At 36.0% G+C, this 20,783-nt stretch overlaps 1 protein-coding gene across 10 annotated transcripts in view; it reads left to right on the top strand.

Moving 5' to 3' along the window:
* NBEA (neurobeachin) overlaps positions 1–20,783 on the top strand; it is a 646,246-nt gene that overhangs the window by 403,650 nt on the left and 221,813 nt on the right. For all 10 annotated transcript variants that reach the window (XM_043891765.1, XM_043891767.1, XM_043891768.1 and 7 more), the window contains one exon: positions 15,334–15,477. In XM_043891765.1, coding sequence (XP_043747700.1) covers positions 15,334–15,477 — 144 coding nt within the window. The remainder of the gene's footprint in view (positions 1–15,333; positions 15,478–20,783) is intronic.

Here is a 20,783-nt window from a genome sequence, read left to right as displayed (position 1 = left end):
TCATTGATAAGTTCATTTTAGTTGGTGTATTATTAATTAAATCTTCATACCTGAATGAAACAGATGATCTGATTATTGTTAAAATAATCTATTGAAAAATTAAAGATGTAACTTGTATGAGTGAGAGAAAGACATACATGGAATCACCTTTTAGCTCTTTTTGATGCCAGTGCATATTTTAATATAATCTCCTCTTTACCTCATGGTTTTATAAGTCTCTTAAAAGAACTAAAGTGGATTATTTAAAAGCTGACTTATAAAATACGTTTATAAAATATGTTTTAAAGTTTTCATATAAGAACATTTTCATGTCAACCAAGGCTTTAACAACTCCCCTGTTTTTATGTTGAAGCTTTAGATGGAAAGCTTTAAAGTGACTCAAGAGGAAACAAGTAGCTTCATTCATTTGAAAGCATTTATCAGGTATCTTCCACATGCCATGCATGCACAAAGTACAGGGTTCAGAGGCTGAGACAGTTTCTGCCTCCTCACAGCACTTAGTTTAGTGTAGTGATTCTCAACAGGGATGGAAGTCAGCCTGTGTTCCTGGTGTCTAAAGGGTGGAGACTAAGAATGCTGCTAAAATACCCAACCATTCACCAGACAGTTCATCAAAAGGACAACAAAATCCAGCTGAAAACATCACTAGTACCAAGGTGAAAACCCTGGTCTAGTGGAAAGAAATAAGCTGTTCTCATAGAGGGAAGTGGTGCTTCATAAAGGAGCAGAAGGAAGATGAATGACTCTGGGGCTAGTGGGTTGGAATCAGCTTCACTGAAGTAATTGCTTATGAACTGACTTGAGAGAAGGTTAGGAATTTATCAGAAGCAACTGAGTTAATGACAGGAATTTCCAAGACATGGAGGCATAAAAAAGCCTAACTTACTTCTTTGAATGGGATCAATATTTTGCACTTGGCAATAGCTCACCTGATGAAGTTATCAGAAAGTATTTTGACTTTAGGTATTTTATATTCTGAGATAAAAGAAAAAAAAGTTGAGGGCAGGAATCATATCTTTCAACCATTTCATTTAAAGCATTCACATTAATACAATTTCATGTAATTAATTGCTGCTGTTTACTTCAAGGTATCAGTTCAGTTCAGTCGCTCAGTTTTGTCTGACTCTTTGCGACCCCAATGATCCACAGCATGACAGACCTCCCTGTCCATCACCAACTCCTGGAGTCTACCTAAAACCATGTCCATTGAGTCAGTGATGCCATCCAATCATCTCATCCTCTGTTGTCCCCTTTTCCTCCTGTCCTCACTCTTTCCCAGCATCAGGGTCTTTTCAAAAGAGTCAGCTCTTCGCATCAGGTAGCCAAAGTATTGGAGTTTCAGCTACAACATCAGTCCTTCCAGTGAACACCCAGGACTGATCTCCTTTAGGATGGACTGGTTGGATCCCCTTGCAGTCCAAGGGACTCTCAAGAGTCTTCTCCAACAGCACAGTTCAAAAGCATCAATTCTTCAGCGCTCAGCTTTTCCAATTCTCACATCCATACATGACTACTGGAATAGTCAGCCATAGCCTTGACTAGACAGACCTTTGTTGGCAAAGTAATATCTCTGCTTTTTAATGTGCTGTCTAGGTTGGTCATAACTCTCCTTCCAGGGAGTAAGTGTCTTTTAATTTCATGTCTGCAGTCACCATCTGCAGTGATTTTGGAGCCCAAGAAAATAAAGTCTGTCACTGTTTCCACTGTTCCCCATCTATTTGCCATGAAGTGATGAGACTGGATGCCTTGATCTTAGTTTTCTGAATGCTGAGTTTTAAGCCAACTTTTTCACTCTCCTCTTTCACTTTCATCAAGAGGCTTTTTAGTTCTTCACTTTCTGCCATAAGGGTGGTGTCATCTGCATTTCTGAGGTTATTGATATTTCTCCCAGCAATCTTGATTCCAGCTTGTGCCTCTTCCAGCCCAGCATTTCTCATGATGTACTCTGCATATAAGTTAAATAAGCAGGGTGACAATATATAGCCTTGACATACTCCTTTTCCTATTTGGAACCAGTCTGTTGTTCCATGTCCAGTTCTAACTGTTGCTTCTTAACCTGCATACAGATTTCTCAAGAGGTGGGTCAGGTGGTCTGGTATTCCCATCTCTTGAGGAATTTTCCACAGTTTATTGTGATCCACACAGTCAAAGGCTCTGGCGTAGTCAATAAAGCAGAAATAGATGTTTTTCTGGAACTGTCTTGCTTTTTTGATAATCCAGCTGATGTTGGCAATTTGATCTCTGGTTCCTCTGCCTTTTCTAAAACCAGCTTGAACATCTGAAAGTTCACGGTTCACGTATTGCTGAAGCTTGGTTTGGAGAATTTTGGGCATTACTTTACTAGCATGTGAGATGAGTGCAATTGTGCAGTAGTTTGAACATTCTTTGGAATTGCCTTTCTTTGGGATTAGAATGAAAACTGACCTTTTCCAGTCCTGTGGCCACTGCTGAGTTTTCCACATCTGCTGGCATATTGAGTGCAGCACTACACAGCATCAGCTTTTCGGAATTGAAATAGCTCAACTAGAATTCCATCACCTCCACTAGCTTTGTTTGTAGTGATGCTTCCTAAGGCCCACTTGACTTCACATTCCAGGATGTCTGGCTCTAGGTGAGTGTGAGTGATCACACTATCGTGGTTATCTGGGTTGTGAAGATCTTTTTTATACAGTTCTGTGTATTCTTGCCACCTCTTCTTAATATCTTCTGCTTCTGTTAGGTCCATACCATTTCTGTCCTTTATTGAGCCCATCTTTGCATGAAATGTTCTCTTGGTATCTCTAATTTTCTTGAAAAGATCTCTAGTCTTTCCCATTCTATTGTTTTCCTCTATTTCTTTGCATTGATCGCTGAGGAAGGCTTTCTTATCTTTCCTTCCTATTTCAAGGTATACATACAGCATTTTAACACATATATTCATCCTTTTCAATAACCACATTGAAGGCTGACAGTGTATGGAATAGGTCTATAAGTATGGTATTTTCAAATTCTGAAATTGTTTTTTTATGCCTGTACTGTATTTCCACCTAGTGAGTCAAAAGTCACCAAAGATAAGGAGCTGACAAAGTTATATCGATAGATCTATTGCTGAGTGGCATGGAACTGCTCATATTCTTGCCCATATTTTTAGACTAACTTTTATAAAATGTACCCCAAAATTAGATTTATAAATAATTAAAATAGAGTATGATAAATATTTTCATCAAAGTATATTCAAAATATTACACAAACTCAGTGAATAAGGCTGCCTGATTGAATAAACAAACTTTAGTTAGACTTGAAAGGATGAATGGAGAGCTTCCCAAGCCAGTAAGTAGAATGTTGGCAACATGGACAAACGGACCACACAACACAACATGAATTGTTTGGGGAACAAAAAAAGTGTGTGGGGAGATAGGGAAATGGCTGTTTGCAGCTATACTGTGAAAGAATTTGTCAGCAGAGCATAAGAAGATTTTTATTTGGGAAAATGACAGAGCATAGAAACTAAGTGTCATGCTAACTAATAAATGCTTGTTATTGTTTAGTTGCTAAGTTGGTCCAACTCTTTTACAACCATGGATTGTAGCCCACCAGGCTTTCCTGTCCATGGAATTTCCCAGGCAGGAATACTGGAGCAAGTTGCCATTTCCTTCTTCAGGGGATCTTCTGACCCAGGAATCAAACCTGCATCTCCTGCTTTGGCAGGAAGATTCTTTGCCACTGACCCACCCATGAAGGCTTTAACTAATAAATTTTAGATTGTGCAAAATCTCAATCTAAACACCATTCTTTTCCTAGACAGTGTGTTGCTGTAGATACTTTTGAAATTTTCCAAGTGCAAGAGTCTCATTGAACATTTCCCCTCTCTAAAGTTAACCTGCTGAATTTTGGCCCACTGGTCTAGTCTATCATCCACAGAGGTTTGTCAGTACAGATGAACTGACAGTCATTCACAGACTATGCATTCATTGTCATTTATAAAAACATTATTTAAAATTTCTTTGGTGTTTTGAAAAGTATATTAGACAACCTATACCAACACCCTCTCTTAACTATCCTTTTTAAAAATTAAAGAATCTATCTGCAGTGCATTCAGTTCCTGTGTCAGGACGATCCCCTGGAGAAGGGAATGGCAACCAACTCCAGCATTCTTGCCTGAAGAATTTCATGGACAGAGGAGCCTGGAGGAGGTCTCCAGTCCCTGGGGTTACAAAGAGTCAGGCACAACTGAAGCGACTAAAACTTCCATGTCTCCGAGCCAGTTGCTTATTTATCCAAAACATTTTCTACTCCCATTTCTCATATTTTTAAAGTAAAATATCCACACTGAATTTTATGTAAGGCTTAAGAAAGAAAAGACCGTGATGCTGGGAAAGATTGAAGGCTTGAGGAGAAGGGGACAACAGAGGATGAGATGGTTGGATGGCATCACTGACTCAATGGACATGAATTTGAGTAAACTCTGGGAGTTGGTGATGGACAGGGAGGCCTGGCGTGCTGTGGTCCATGGGGTCACAAAGAGTTGGACGTGACTGAGCGACTGATCTGAAAAAAGAAACACCAAGCGTCATTCCCCAGGTTAATGTCATTCACTGCCAGAGGAAGTCTCCCCATCCTCTCAGCCCCTGTTCAAGATGTCCAGTTCATCTTTTCTTTCATTCCAAGAGTTGCAAAACTTTTCCATTCTGCCACTCATCTGCCATCTACCCCTCTAGGCTCATAGTGAAAAATTTCTTTTGTGTGTTTTCCCCTCCCTTTCATCTTCCCTTCCTTCTTTCCTGAAAATAAACATGATCATTGTAGAAAATCTAGATAATGCTCAAAAAATTTAAAGAAGGGAGGAAAAGGGCACTCAAAGACAACCATATGAAGATAACTGCCTTTGCCATTTTGATATACTTATTTCCTGCTGACCTTTTTCTAAGCATACTTTTTAATATAGGGACCAAACACTGTGTTATTTATTCAAGAAGTCACAAAGGTGAATAATCCATTATCTCTCTTCTTTATGCTATGTAGAGGGTCCCAAACTGGCCCAAATTTTCTATATGTTTTAGCGTTTTTTCCCCACAAGTGTGCCATGTGATTTTTAATGTAATGAAATCCTATTTAAAATATTTTGAAATCAGTCTAACTTAATGATTAATCAGAATCCTACCACATAATATTCAGTCTAAAACACAGAGATTCTACATTTATCATCATGTATAAAGTATGGCTTATCAAATTTCCTTTAAAAAGCATAGAGCAGTCTTCTGTGTTCACTCCATTAAGAAGATTGTTAAGTTAGCATGCTGCACTTAAATTCAACAATATTTTCTTGCACCTTTTTAATTGCATTCTTTATGTTTAAAAATGCTGTTTATGAATATCCCCTTTGTTGGTCTGCTCTAAGAAATACTGCTTACATATGAATATTTTGAATTAGGAATAAATGAAATTCCGTTTTTGCTGTCAGAACTAAATTGTAAAAATGCACTGCTTGTCTTTGAAAATCAGTATACTCTATTAGCAGGCCTGTCAATATAAAAAGTGCATTCCATTTCCACCTCTTGCTCTAATAACCTTTTCTGTGTTACTCTGAGGCAGTTCACATAATCAGAGTATATTGTCAGCTTACTGGAGTTGGGGAAGCATGAAATGAAAATCACGTTAATATTGATCCAATTCTTTTACTTGCAAGTGTCCTTGATGTCCTTTTCCACAGAGCAATAACTGTTGATGTTAGGTAGCCATTTTCTTTTATTTCTTATAGTCTAGCAAATCGTTTACAAGCATAACTAATGTGAATAAGAACTTACCACTTAGAAGAATAATCTGTGAACATTCCATCTTAATTAATGCCCATATTGCTAATTCTGCATATTTATCCTGACACTGAAGTATTTACTTTGGGCTTTTCAGAGAACAGCCTACTTGCAGATATAAGGTTTATGTCTAGTTTAAAACTACCAAAAGTCTGCACAAGTTACTCATTTCATTAGTAAAAGCACAAAGGACGCTGTACTCTAATTTTATGTGACACAATGATATGCCAGGTGGACCATAAATGGTAGCATCAACTATTAGTTCAGGGAAGGATCACCATTTCTGAGTCAAACTCATTATAAATTTGAAGCTAGTTTCTTGGTAGTTTTATGGTGGTATATATAGTATCTATTTTGATTATAAAATATATTCTCTGTCAACAAAAATGAGTTGAAGTAAGAACCATGATTAAATCCAGTGCATTCAGACTAAAATACCCACAACTAAGGAAGGAGTCTAAACTGTCCAGATTTTTTTATCTGTATTTATTAAATGTGGTCAGTAACTTCAGATTTTTTATTTAAAGTCTGTTTGAAACAACAGATGGGAACTGTCTATTTGAATAGAAACAGTCTGTTTCACTTATGAAAGTACATACTTTCATAAAATAATTTTGTATTGATAAAGCAAGGCTCCTGACTCAGCATCAGATATAAAGGAGAAAAAAAAAGATCCTGAGATTTCCAGTCATTCTTTCCAATAGTGCTTTTATTCAGTGTCACTTTAACAATCTTCACCATTAGGATTTTTCTGTTACAAAGGCTGTTTTTCCTTTAATCCTGTTCTGTACAGGTGAGTATTTTTTCAGTCCTTGGTCTTCAGCAGATCTTTATTTCTCTGTCATCATCACTTATGCTTCTTAAGAAAGGAAATGCTATGTTTGTACTATAAAGTCAAAGGCAGAATTTAATTTTTATCTATGGAGAGAATTATTTATTTTTTTAGTAAATGATTGTTACAGTAAAGTTTGTTCTATGTATGTATCTGCTGCTTTTATCTCACATTAAGATTGGCATAAAGTATTTTTGAGTGATAGTTTTCTCAATACAACAAAAAGCATTTCTTCATCTTTTTTGAAATGTTCAAAATTGTAAACTTCTCAGTAATAGATTAATTCATATGTATTATTGCATAAGATATTATCACCATATCTCATGTAATCAGCTGAGAGGTATATTTATCTTAAAATCTTTTCCTTTTAAAGTGGAAATTAAATAATATCATTTGGAGTTACTAAAAGCACTATTCTGTAAAGGTATTTCTTCCTCTGATTTAAACTTTAATGAGAAAAAATAACCTCTATTTTAAAATTTGCCAAAGTATCATATGTCATTAATAGTCCTAGTCCATTTTGTCAAAACACATTTTCCGAGCTAAAAATGTTGTGAAATGCTGTATAATGAAAAGAATTTCTTCCCCCAAAATGAATGCCATCTTAAACTGATTTCAAGATATTTAACATTTTCAAAATATTAGAATTTCCTGTTATTATATTTAGATAAAATTAAAATGAGATGAAATTTCCATTCTTTCCATCTTCTTCCAATGATGGAAGAAAATTATTTATTATATGGATCATCTATATAATTATGTAAAACAAATTATGATATCAACTTTATGGAGAAAGCAGTTTTTTTTCCCTTATGTAAGATACTACAAATATTTATATTCTTAAGATGCCTCTATTCAAAATAAAAAACAAATTTTAAATATATTTATACTTATATCATTTTATTTAATAATACCTTTAAGTGAATGATATGATTATTGAGGGAAAACAATTTTTAATGTAAGCTATTTACACTTTCTTCAACTTTATAAACATTTATTGGTACCTGCCTACATGCTGTCCTTGCTGTCTTCAGGAAGCATCTGGTCTAATGGAGGCATTGAAGGCTCATATTGCCTTGTAATGAATATAAACAGAGTATCACAACAGCATGGTGACAGGAAGATTAATCCCAGCTGAAGGATGGGAAACCATTATTGAATAATCAGTATCTGCTGGGTATTGTGCTCATAAAACCTAAGATGCATTTGGTAGCTTATTTGAGTTTTTTGATCCTCACATCAGACTGCATTTTTCCCCCTTTGCATAAACTTTAGGCAGCAGTGTTGTAATCAATAAAGCATTGGTTGTGTTCTTGTTCAGTTTTAAATTAAGGACTTAGTAAACTTTTTTAATACTCTTGTTAGTTTATTTTCTCAACATTTTAACAAAACATTTTAAGAGCTTATTATGGGAGATGTGATAGATGTGGGTTCGATCCCTGGGTCAGAAAGATTTCCTAGAGAAGGAACTGGCAACCCACTCCAGTATTCTTGCCTGGAGAATCCCATGGACAGAGGAGCCTGGTGGGCTACAGTCCATAGGGTCACAAAGAGTTGGACACGACTGAGCGACTAACACTGTATAAATAATATTCACGCATTTAAAAGTATTTCAGCATCCATTGTCTCATTTTAACACTGCAATAATCCTGTAAGAGTTCACTCAGTAAATACTTAGTCCTCTTCCAGCAGCTTAGGAAACTGAAGTTAGGAGATTGGTCTGGATTTTTTTTTTTTTTAGTATGTTCTTAATGGATGCTTACAGGAAAAAAGAAGGAAAGAATTGCAAATCACATAGTTCACCTTCCTCATGTATGAGGAAATTGTAAAGGACGTAAAGAGAAACGTAACTTAAGTGCTGTACTTTTTCATACTCTTTATGGGGTTCTCAAGGCAAGAATACTGAAATGGTTTGCCATCCCCTTCTCCAGTGGACCACGTTTTGTCAGAACTCTCCATCACCAGCTCAGATGGACATGAGTTTGAGCAAGCTCCGGGATTTGATGATAGATAGGGAAGCCTGGCATGCTGCAGTCCGTGGAGTCACAAAGAGTCGGACACGACTGAGCGACTGAACTGAACTGAAGTGCTGTACATATAAATTGATTAATATACAGATTATATATTTATTTTCATGTGCTCACTCAACAAATATTTATTGATTGCCACTTTTTTGACACTTGTTGAACTGGAAATAAAAATCTAATTAAGAGTACACCTAAATGAAAAACTTAAGAAAAAATATCAAAAATAACAGTATATTGGGACTATATATAAGATACAAAATGTATGCAGTGAAGAGAGTAATCAAACTGAATCTTGAAGAACAGAGCAGGTGAGCAAATTCCATGTAAGAGAAACTCCACATGTCATACTTAAAGGTTTGAAACAGTGTGGCATGTTTGGTAACAAAAGCTTCGAGCTCTTGGGGAACACAAGGTGTGAAGAGGTCAAACTGGCAAATTAGTGAGATTAAATAAGCAGGGGGAGGATCATGAGTTACAGACCATACACTTAAATTGTGCAGATCAAGTAACATCGAGGAGAGGTTCTCACAGCGTAAATATACATAATATAGGTGGGTACATAGGTAGGTAGGTAGGTAGATAGATACATATATACATCCATGTATTATTTTTAATAAATGAAAATTAAAGACGTTTCCAAACTCAATGCAGAATAAGTAATAACTGTAATATAAAACTGGTAAGAAAGATGCTACACTAAAATTGGCTTGCTATGAGTTTATATCTTTTCTTTGTGTATTAGCAAAACAGACATGATTTATTGCTTACCTATTATTATAAATTACTTTTTTCATTATTGGTATAGATATTTTAGAGTTGACTATAGAATAATTCCTTAAACAGAAATAAACTACTGAATAGTACTTTTCTGTACACTGACTGCTTGTGTTTATCAGTAGAAAAGATATGATGGGCAAATGAAATAATTTATTTGCCTTAATTGTCCAGACTTTCCAGTTAGACATATTCTCTCAATATTATCAAGATAAGTTAATGTGTCTGATTTATTTCTGTATTTTAACTTATACTTGTTTAAGATAACAATAAAACTTTTAAATGATAATTATTATTATATTATAAAAGTAATGCTAGAGTATAGTAACAGTACTAAAACTGAAACATCTTAGTTTTCTTGTTACTTCACTTTTAATATGTATTTTGTTTCATATGGATCCTTATTAAGAAAAATATTATGAGAGAGGAGCTTTATTTAGATTCATGTAATGCCATGTACTATATTAGATAACATTTTCACAAACAGAGCTTTAAGCATATTTACATACTAAGCAATCTAATGTGTATAGGATAGTTTCCTGCATTTGTTATTTGTAATATGATATGGAAAATATTTTAAGTATAATTTTGGATTTGGCTTCTTGAACCTATAATTTGATGGGATTTTTTTTATTCTGAAACCTTTCAAATGTTATGACATTTTAATATTTTCTTGGAAAATAAGCATATATGTCTATCCTGTCCAGGTTTACACATAATTCACATTTTCGAATCTAAGGCTTTCTGGTGGTTTGTGGTACCTGCTCATTAATTTCTTGATGAATGGCTAAAGAGGCCAAGAGGTGCTCTCAGTCCAACATGTCTTCTGAAGATAGATGATCTCAGATAAATTCCCTTCCCAATCAGATTTTGATTTGTTGGGTGTTAAACCAATTCTTCCTAAGGACAGTGTTTATAAGCCTTGTAATGAGACAGCCCTTTGAGACCTTACCTCTTTTTGCCTGTAATTTTGATAAATGAAAGTCTAATTCATAAAGGATATTGTGATTGAAAAGCACCTTTGGATCTCATACACATTAATTTAGATAAATGTTTGGTGCAGTACCATAAAATTAGGAAGTTTACCGAACTGAAAACTGATAATACTTCAACAGGGAAGATAAGTTCTGGTGTGTTGGCATGAATTCATTTACTTCATATCTTTTAAACACACAGTTGTTTTGCTGCTTTAAAACTAGAGAGGGTAACATTGAAAGCTTAATGTACATTTGAGAGCTCACATTCCTTTAACTGCAATTTGTTTATTGGTAGAGTTTAATTTTAATAACACAAGAGTAATGTAAAGCCTTTTTTTTTAAGACAAAGCAGAATACAGACGGTTGTGATATGAGCAAAAACTTATTTTATCAAGCTGACTCATGCATGCATAAAGGAGGTTATTGACTATTTCTTGTTAAGAACCAAGTTCCCTTTTGTGTTAATACATAAGATTCTTCAATTATCTCTCAAACTGAAGTCAGTTCACCAAGAATATCTGAGACATCCTGTGATTTTCAGGTTAAGAGATATCCAGAGGTAACTATTATTCATTTATTCAGTATTTGTAAGGACTTGCTCTGCCCTAGGGAGTGTGCTGAGAACTGGGCATACCAAGACAGAAGGATGTTTCTCGTCATCAAGGAAGGAGCTTCCAGGCTCTGTAGAGATAACAAGCACACAACCAATTATAACACATGTAACTACTGTAGTAGCAGGATTCATGAGATATGATGGATGTATAGGGAAGGAGCACACAGACCTACCTAAAGAATTCAGAGAGGGGAACTCGGGATGTGTAGACTTGAACTTCAGTTCAGCAAGTGTTTGTGGCACACGTGCTTAGTACCAGGCACTGATGCTGCAAAATGAAGCTACAGCCCAGAGGAGAAGACATACTCATGATGGCGAACAGCCACTCAGTGTGGTTGAGTTCTATGTAGACTGCGAAAGTTTGCGTTATTTAGGAAAGGCACCCAAAAGAGGTGAGTTTTGCAGGCCAAGTAGGAATTAGCCAAAGGAGGAAAGAGAGAACATACCTTATTGAGGGAATGCTTTTAACACAGATAAAGAGATCCGAGAAAGCATGACATATTCTGGAAGCTGTAAATGGTTCAGTATTGCTCATGGGAGAGTAAGAAAAAGTAAAACAAAACTGGTAATGAGAGGATAAAAGGCCTTAATCAGTCATCCTAAGGAGCTTAGATTTTATCTTCGGGTGTAAGCCTTGCATTGAGTGTTGTTGATTGGAGGAGTTAATAAACAGTATTAAGCAGGAAAATATTTTCAAGTTATTAGTGTTGAAATAAAATAATACTCTGACAAAAATATGAAGGATACTGTGAATAAGGGGGCTCTCAAGGCCTTCTAAACCAAAATGACGATGGCTTGAATTACAGCTGAGACCATCACCTTACAGGGTGAATCATGTGTCTGTGGCTTAAAGAAGTATGTTGATCAAAATAGGAGGAGGTGAAGGAACAAGAGATAATTCGTTCATTTAGGGAAATGTGGAATTAGGAATATCTAGCTGAAGATGTCTAGTAGACATATGGCCATAAAGGCCTCAGGAGAGAGTTCTTGGTTGTTAATCTTTGGATTTGCCTCTTTGTTCCAAAAGGTGCAAGCTTCGAATTTCTCAAATTAAGATACTAAGCAAGCAACAAACTGCATATAGATAGCTGCCCCCAGAAGATCACTGTTGGGCTGGCTTTATATCACCAAGACTCCAAAGGAAATAAAGATAAGGTTCTGGAGCATTCAGTAATCAGTCCTCAATCTTTTATTCCAGAAATGAGAATCATCTGTGGGCCGATGAAAGACTACACATACAAGCCATTTAAGTCTCCTCACCTTCCAGGCAGCATTGATCTCTAATAGTACTGCTTGTTTTCTTAAGTGTTTATTGAAAGATATATTTAACAATCCATTACTTTATACTGTTAAGCTGTATTTAAACTGGGCTCTCTAATGCTATTATGCAGTAAAAGCTAGGATGACAGAGTATACCTCTCAGCCAGTGACACAGTGCTACTGTGACATGACTGTGTACCTCGATGTGTATTTTTTACTCCTCTGTGGGCTACCTCTGAGTCAATCTGTTAATGTTTTAGCAAACAGAATTGGCTCTGAATCACTAACAAAAAAGAATTGTGAATGCTGCAAAGAAAGAAGCTAACACTTTGGTTTACAATGCAAGTTTTACCATGGCTAGATGCTTAACCAAGAAATGGTTGAGCAAATATCAGTAGACAGGAAAGACTTGGAAATCCCTATACTGGGCCTAGGAAAATTAACCAAGAGTATTCCTTGTTCACTGGATTTTTGGCCAAAGGCATGACAAGATTTGGAAAGTAATTACGTGTGTACACAAAACCATAGCATCCCCTGAAACTATGATACAAAAATACTATATAGCAATGATTTATTATGCCTCCATTTCAGAAGTGGACTTCCCTGGTAGTTCAGCTGATAAAGAATCCACTGGCAGTGCAGGAGACCCTGGTTCGATTCCTGAGTTAGGAAGATCCCCTGGAGAAGGGGTAGGCTACCCACTCCAGTATTCTTGGGCTTCCCTGGTGACTCAGGCGGTAATGAATCTGCCTGCAATGTGGGAGACCTGGGTTTAATCCCTGGGTTGGGAAGATCCCCTGGAGAAGGGAAAGGTTACACACTCCAGTGTTCTTGCCTGGAGAATTCCATGGACAGAGGAGCCTAGCAGGCTACAGTCCATGGTATTGCAAGGAGTCGGACACAACTGAGTGACTTTCACTTTCATTTCAGGAATATATGCAGCATACCAAATGAAATGTGAAGATACTTTTCTAGTTAATGCTGCTCTTTGAACCCTATACCCTAATACTAAAGCTGGAACACAGTAAATTAAACCATATTCCTCTATGTTGAATTCCAACTTCAGGTGACATGAAATATAGGTACTTCTTAGCTATATATATATATAATTTACTTGTAGCTCAGATAATTTCACATTCATTATCACCTGCCAAAGCAGATGTCTAAATGTAAATATTGAAATATTTGTTAAGGAGTCAAATCCATGAGACACTTAAATGCATTGTAATTTCTAACATTCACATGGATTAACATGTTAATGCTAGGTCAACTAATTTTTCTCAGTTGTTTTTTTTTTATTATTATTATTTTTACAATATTGTAGTAGTTTTTGCCATACATTGATATGAATCAGCCATGGATTTACATGTGTTCCCCATCCTGAACCCCCTCCCACCTCCCTCCCCATCCCATCCCTCTGGGTCTTCCCAGTGCACCAGCCCTGAGCACTTGTCTCATGCATCCAACCTGGGCTGGTGATCTGTTTCACACTTGATAATATACATGTTGCAATGCTATTCTCTCAGATCATCCCACCCTCTCCTTCTCCCACAGAGTCCAAAAGTCTGTTCTATACATCTATAACTCTTTTTCTGTCTTGCATATAGGGTTATCGTTACCATCTTTCTAAATTCCATATATATGCATTAGTATACTGTATTGGTGTTTTTCTTTCTGGCTTACTTCACTCTGTATAGTGGGCTCCAGTTTCACCCACCTCATTAGAACTGATTCAACTGTATTCTTTTTAATCGCTGAGTAGTATTCCATTGTGTATATGTACCACAGCTTTCTTATCCATTCGTCTGCTGATGGGCATCTAGGTTGCTTCCATGTCCTGGCTGTTACAAACAGTGCTGTGATGAACATTGGGGTACACGTGTCTTTCAGTTCTGGTTTCCTCGGTGTGTACGCCCAGGAGTGGGATTGCTGGGTCATATGGCAGTTCTATTTCCAGTTTTTTAAGGAATCTCCACACTGTTCTCCATAGTGGCTGTACTAGTTTGCACTCCCACCAACAGTGTAAGTGGGTTCCCTTTTCTCCACACCCTCTCCAGCATTTATGGCTTGTAGACTTTTGTGTCTTTCAGTTACTTTTTGTGCGTTTGAATTTTGGCTGTTTGTACTACTTGCATTGTTGTTTAGTCGCTAAGTTTTGCCTGACTCTTTTGCGACCCTATGAACTGTAGCCTGCCAGGCTCCTCTGCCCATGGGGTTTTCCAGGCAAGAGTATTGGAGTGGGTTGCCATTCTCTTCTGCAGGGGATCTTCCCGACTCAGGGATACTGAACCCGCATCTCTTGCATTGACAGGCAGATTCTTTACCCTTGAGCCACCAGGGAAGCCCTTGTACTACTTTATATATATCAAAATAAGGATATCACAGCTAATTCAGTTCAGCCTAGTTGCTCAGTCGTGTCTGACTCTGAGGCTTCCCTGTCCATCACCAGCTCCTGCAGCTTGCTCAGACTCATGTCCATTGAGTCAGTGATGCCATCCAACCATCTCATCCACTGTCATCCCCTTCTCATTGCTAAGGAAATAGCTGTTTTGAAGTATTTACGTTTTACACCTACATCTTTCCTTACCCTTTCTGTGGCTTTTCAGTAACAGCTGTTTCTCCCTTCAGATGTGAATGCTTTCTTGTTTTCTTCATATTTATCTACTTTTGTGAATGATCTGATCAGTTGATTATCTAATTCACACTAAAGTGTAATTATGTAAAAAGTGTGTAACTTTTATGGATCAGAAAACCTAGTTTATGGTGAAGTATAGATTTTTTTTGTAGAAAGTACAGTGATCTTAGAATGCAAAGTTCTAGGTTCCCCAACCATGCATGTAGCTTTCTCTGCCTGTTTCCTCACCTGTAACATTACACCCCTTGCTTTCTCACAGAGTTATTTAGACTAAACAGAATACAAAATGTACATTTTTTTTCTATAGTTGAAAGTAATATGTAAATGCAGTATATATCTATAAGAAAGTAATAGCTTTTTCTTTAACACTCACTGAAAGTAAAACAATCACAGTGACCTAAATTACTATATTTTGGTTGTGATTAGGGACTGAAGAAGACGTGGTAAAGTCAAAGAAAACATTCAGAAGTCAAGCGATAGTGAATCAGAATGCAGAGACAGAGCTTATGCTGGAAGGAGATGACGATGCGGTCAGTCTACTCCAAGAGAAAGAAATCGACAATCTCGCAGGTAAACTGTTATTTTTTTATTTGTTGTAAGTAATAAGTGCACACGATGTTACTAGTCAATCTCCTGGTGAATAAGTTTGTGCCAGTGGTTGGAACAGTGCTCAATCATCTTAATGTTAATAATCTATCTCATTTCTAATATTGAAAAGAGGAAACTACACATCAGGCTAATGATAAATGAATAGCATCTACTCTCTGTGTAATGAAGAGCAACTTTTAATATAGAAAAAATAATGGAGAGCACAAATTGTTCTCACTAACTGCCTAAATAATTGGGGGTGAGGGTGGCAAGGGGAACACGATGGTAATTTAACCTATGACTAACATGCTAACAGCTATGAAAAATAGTCACTTCAACCAGGTGACTGTGGAATTAGCCATTTCCTCCCTGCTATCACTCTTGGGAATTCCTTCCCCATTACTGTTTTCTCTCTGTTCCCACAGCACTAATCCCCATTACTACAAAACATTCACTGCCTGCCCACTCTCAGTTTTCACTCTGTTCTGGCGCTCGTCTAAGGCCAATTCAGAGCAGCAGATCAATGGCCCGATGGGTTACAGATGTCTTAGTGTTGGCCCATAACCATTTTAGGGTTATAAACCACTTTTGAGAATCCGATGAAAGTAGATTGTTTCAAGATACCCATACAGTCCTGTACAGAGAGCTCACTGACCCCTGGAAAGCAGTCTGTGGAATCATATCCTAGATCTCAGACTAAAAACTCCTGCTTTAGAGTCTCAAAAGGGGCTGAGTCTTACCTTTATTCTGCATTTTCACCCCATACAACTTCAGAGTGGTGGATGGCAATAGAGAAGTGGACTTATAATCATCCTTCTGTTTACAAAATAGTGCTCCTTTTTCTAGAAGTGTGCCAAAAATTACCTGGTATGTTTTAGGAACATCTCCAACCATATTTCTGCCAGTTAGAAATCTCTCATTTTACCAAAGAGAAGTTATTGTTGATTGTAAACTGGAGACAGCACATTATTGTCCCTCTCCTAGAAAATGTTTAATAAGGCTATTCTAATACCAGCTCCTGGATGTCCCTATGTTATTAGCAATTCTGTATCATGAAAATGATTTGTCCTGTTCAAAACTAATCTTAAGTCTATGAACCAATGTTTGCCTCAGATTCCTAAGTAAATGTTCAAGTTTTGGTTCTGTTTTTGTATTTTTGAAAAATACCTGAGAGATTTTTATCTGAGGCCATTTGGCAATTTAAGCAAATGAAGTCATTATTTCTTTTTGCCACAAATTGTTTTTTTTTTGTTTTTGGCGGTCTTACTCTTGAACCTAATGAACTGGAGAATATTCACAAACATGATTCCCGACCTATTTAGATAATGTGTTGTCTTTCCTCATTCCCATATCCTCACAGATATGTTCAGTAATTATACAGTCATTTAGTTTAGCATCTCTGGACTTTAGTTTCCACTAAAGGTAATTAGTTAATACAAATTTGGCTACTGCCTTGAAGTTTATTATGATAAGATCTGCCCAGTAATACCAGAGACAAAATCTGATAAAGGTTAGTAACTCCTTTGTATTTCTCTCTTTTAATAGTAGACAGTAATTATTAATATTAATTTATGCTTATAAGCAAAATTCTCAAAATAACCTTAAATACTTCAAGTTAAAATACTTGAAGAACAAAGAAAGTAGACTTGAAGTAAATTGTTTAACAATCCAATTATATGGCCCTTGACCAATTCACTCTCTCAGTACTCCTCCCACTTCTGTCTTTTAAACAAATTTTTCTTTGAGCAAATTTGCTCCTTTCCCTTTCCACCTGGTCCCAACTCATAGTCTCTGTAGAATCCTTGTGTCTGAAAAACCTTGCAAAGTGTCATAAAACACTGATCTTCTACCAGATCTTCAGTGTTCATGTTTAAATCAGCAGTGCACAGATGTGACCCTGATCTCTGAATGCGGTAGAAAAGAAGTAGGGTATAGATGTTTTGTGAAGCGAGAAGTAAGGGTCACAGAAGGCAGCTGTATAAATTGTAGGTGTCTCATAGATTCATTTTGTAGATACTAAAGCCTGTTTACTAATCTGGACTGCTGTGATAGTGACAATGTTACAGGAAAATAATTTGGAAAGTTAGTTACAAACCGTATTTTTAGGTTAAAAAAATCAGCTGTTAGTAAGTTTTAAATAATTTGTTGTTCTAACAAATTCTGGTCTAAATAATTGTTATCTCTGTCTCAGAAATTAAAATTTGTTAATTAATAATGCCTTTCTTAGGGTCAGTTTGTGTTTATAGGAAAAAAAAAAAGAGTAAGAATAGCTAGCATATCTTGCTAGAAACCAGTCAGTGTTCAAAGAGCTTCATGTGTAATAACCTATATTACCTGAATTTTACAAATCAGGATATAGAGGCCAAGACAAATTTAAGTAGCTTGCATAAGGTTAAGAAGTATATAAATAATATACTTCCTTAGAAATTCATAGTATATGGCATGAACTAAAATGAACCAAGTAGTGTATTTAAATAAATATGTATATATATTTAAAGACTCTTCTAAAATGATGTAGAACAAGATCCTTGGTATATAACTCAAATTTTACGGACTCCCAGTATACAGTACTTAAAAGTTTATGAATAAGCCTGGTAATTAATTTTACCTTTATATATAGGTTCCCCCAAATCATCTTGTAAGTTAAAATCTGACAGAGCATTTTTGGCACAGTTATATTTAAATATTGACCCTTTCTCATGTTTTCTCCATTTTCTTTTAGTTTTAATAAAGATAAAATGTCAACAAAGGTCGACAGTTTTAAATGTCATACAATTTTCTGTTTCACTTTTAGTTCCCTTTCTTCCCAAGCTGTTCATCTCAAGAGGCAAGTTAAATAAATGTGTGTGATTATGAATTGCTCAAATTATTATGTATTTTGCAAATGACTAATATGATTATAATATAGAACTATGTCAGTCAATTCAGTAATTATTACAACACCACCTAACTTAATTTATTTAAATTGCTGTTTTAGTTTGTAGTGATTGACCAATGTGAATTAGTACCTAAGATATCCCATGTAACTAAAATTTTCAATTTACTAATTATATTTTTACTTAAAACATTGAAATTATTTTAATTCAACTGATTTTAGTATAAAATCTCATTTATTTTAATCTGAAATTTAATTTGGCAAGTTATTTCTTCAAACTTGTTGAGTAAGATTTAAAATTAACTCAAACTTATGTGAATTGACAAGTGAATGATTTAATTGATTGAAAGACTTTTCTCCCACTGATAAAATGTATTTCATTTCTTTTAGAGTAGTAATTCTGTCACATATTTGGAAACAATAGAAATATTTTACATAATAGAATTATAATGCATACGGAGTCCTTTATTGCTTCCAAATGTTAGTAATTTTGCTAATTTAGGGAATTCTGAGTTAATGATGATGGTCCTTTATGCTTTATCAGTTCTGTAAGTGATAGAAAAATGTTTTGTGTGTATGTAAGCTATTATTGGAGAAGGCAATGGCACCCCACTCCAGTACTCTTGCCTGGAGAATCCTATGGACAGAGGAACCTGGTAGGCTGCAGTCCATGAGGTCGCTAAGAGTCGGACACAACTGAGCGACTTCACTTTCACTTTTCACTTTCATGCATTGGAGAAGGAAATGGCAACCCACTCCAGTGTTCTTGCCTGGAGAATCCCAGGGATGGGGGAGCCTGGTGGGCTGCCATCTATGGGGTCGCACAGAGTTGGACACAACTGAAGTGACTTAGCAGCAAGCTATTATTACCAACAATCCACCCATATACTTAATGTCAAATAACTGAAAAGATTTTCTACAAGCCCACACCACCAATGTTCAGACTTCTCTTTTCACCCAAAATGTCCTTGATACATCTCTACAGTACACCATCCTTTATCTCCTGCTATCAAAATCTACCCTTTTTAATACCTACTTAAATACAATACTTTATGAAATACTCACTAGCCAATCTTAGCTTCCCATAATAGTTTTTGGCAGCAACTTTTCTGTTGCCATACAATTGACTCATTTAAAGTGCACAATGGTTTTAATGATTTTTGTATATTTACAGTTATGTAACCATCACCACCATTTAACAACATTTCATCACCCCAAGAAGAAATCTTATACTCTTTTAGCTATTCCTCCCAAAATTCTCATCTTCCCTCCATATCACTAGAGGACCATTAAACTGCTTTCTGTCTCCATACATTTGCTTATTCTGCACATTTCATATCAATGGAATCATATAATATGGAGTCTTTTGTGACTAGTTTCTTTTAGTTAACATAATGTATTCAAGGCTCATCCATGTTGTAACGTGTGTGTCTTTTTTTACTGTGAATAATATTCCATTGTTGGACTGTATCACATTTTGTTTATCCATCCTTTGTTGTTTATCAAATGTTTATGGACATTTGGTTTGTTTTCGTCTTTTGGCTATGATAACAATGCTGCTGTGAATATTCATTTACAACATTTTCTGCAAACATATGCTTTTATTTCTCTTGGGTATATACCTAGGCATGAAATTGCTTGGTCAAAGAATTATTTTTAACTTTTTGAGGAACTACTAGACTGCTTTCCAGAGAAGGCAGTGGCAAACTACTCCAGTACTCTTGCCTGGAAAATCCCATGGACAGAGGAGCCTGGTGGACTGCAGTCCATGGGGTCGCTAGGAGTCGGACACGACTGAAGCAACTTAGCAGCAGCAGCAGCAGACTGCTTTCCAAAGTGGCCGCATTATTTTACATTCCTGTCAGCAGTATGCAAGGGTCCAACTTCTCCACATTTTTCCCAGTGCTGGTTATTATCTATCTTTTTATTATAGATAACCCATAAAATTTTGATTATGTTATTCTCAAGACACTTTATTACTGAGGCCTTGTTTTGCAGATGCTTTTTTATATGTTTTGTCCCTCCTTTTAGATGGTAACACTAGCAACTATATCCCTTATACCTTTGAACCATGAGGAAATCGTCTAAAAAAATTACTTGCCCTTAAAATGTTCCCCTGAAAAAGTTCATTATAGGTAAACTGGAGAGCTGAGATAATTACTAGATAATTTATACCAAAATCCAGAGACAAAATAAAACTTCTTTTAAGCTATTGAAATTAAGTGTTTGGGGCTTGAATTATTAGATCATATGTTCATACTGATTCAGTCATTCAAATAATCACTTGACTTTTCCAGAGTAAGAACACCTACAGTTAAGCTAATCTTGGTTCCATCCCAATTTCCAGGAATTATGTCACTTTAACTAAATGTTTCTTGAGGTTCCCATTTTTAATATCAAGATACCACTGTGA

The sequence above is a fragment of the Cervus elaphus genome, chromosome 30 (assembly GCF_910594005.1).
Source record: "Cervus elaphus chromosome 30, mCerEla1.1, whole genome shotgun sequence".
Taxonomy (NCBI): Eukaryota; Metazoa; Chordata; class Mammalia; order Artiodactyla; family Cervidae; genus Cervus; species Cervus elaphus.
This window is presented reverse-complemented; position numbering and strand designations above follow the sequence as displayed.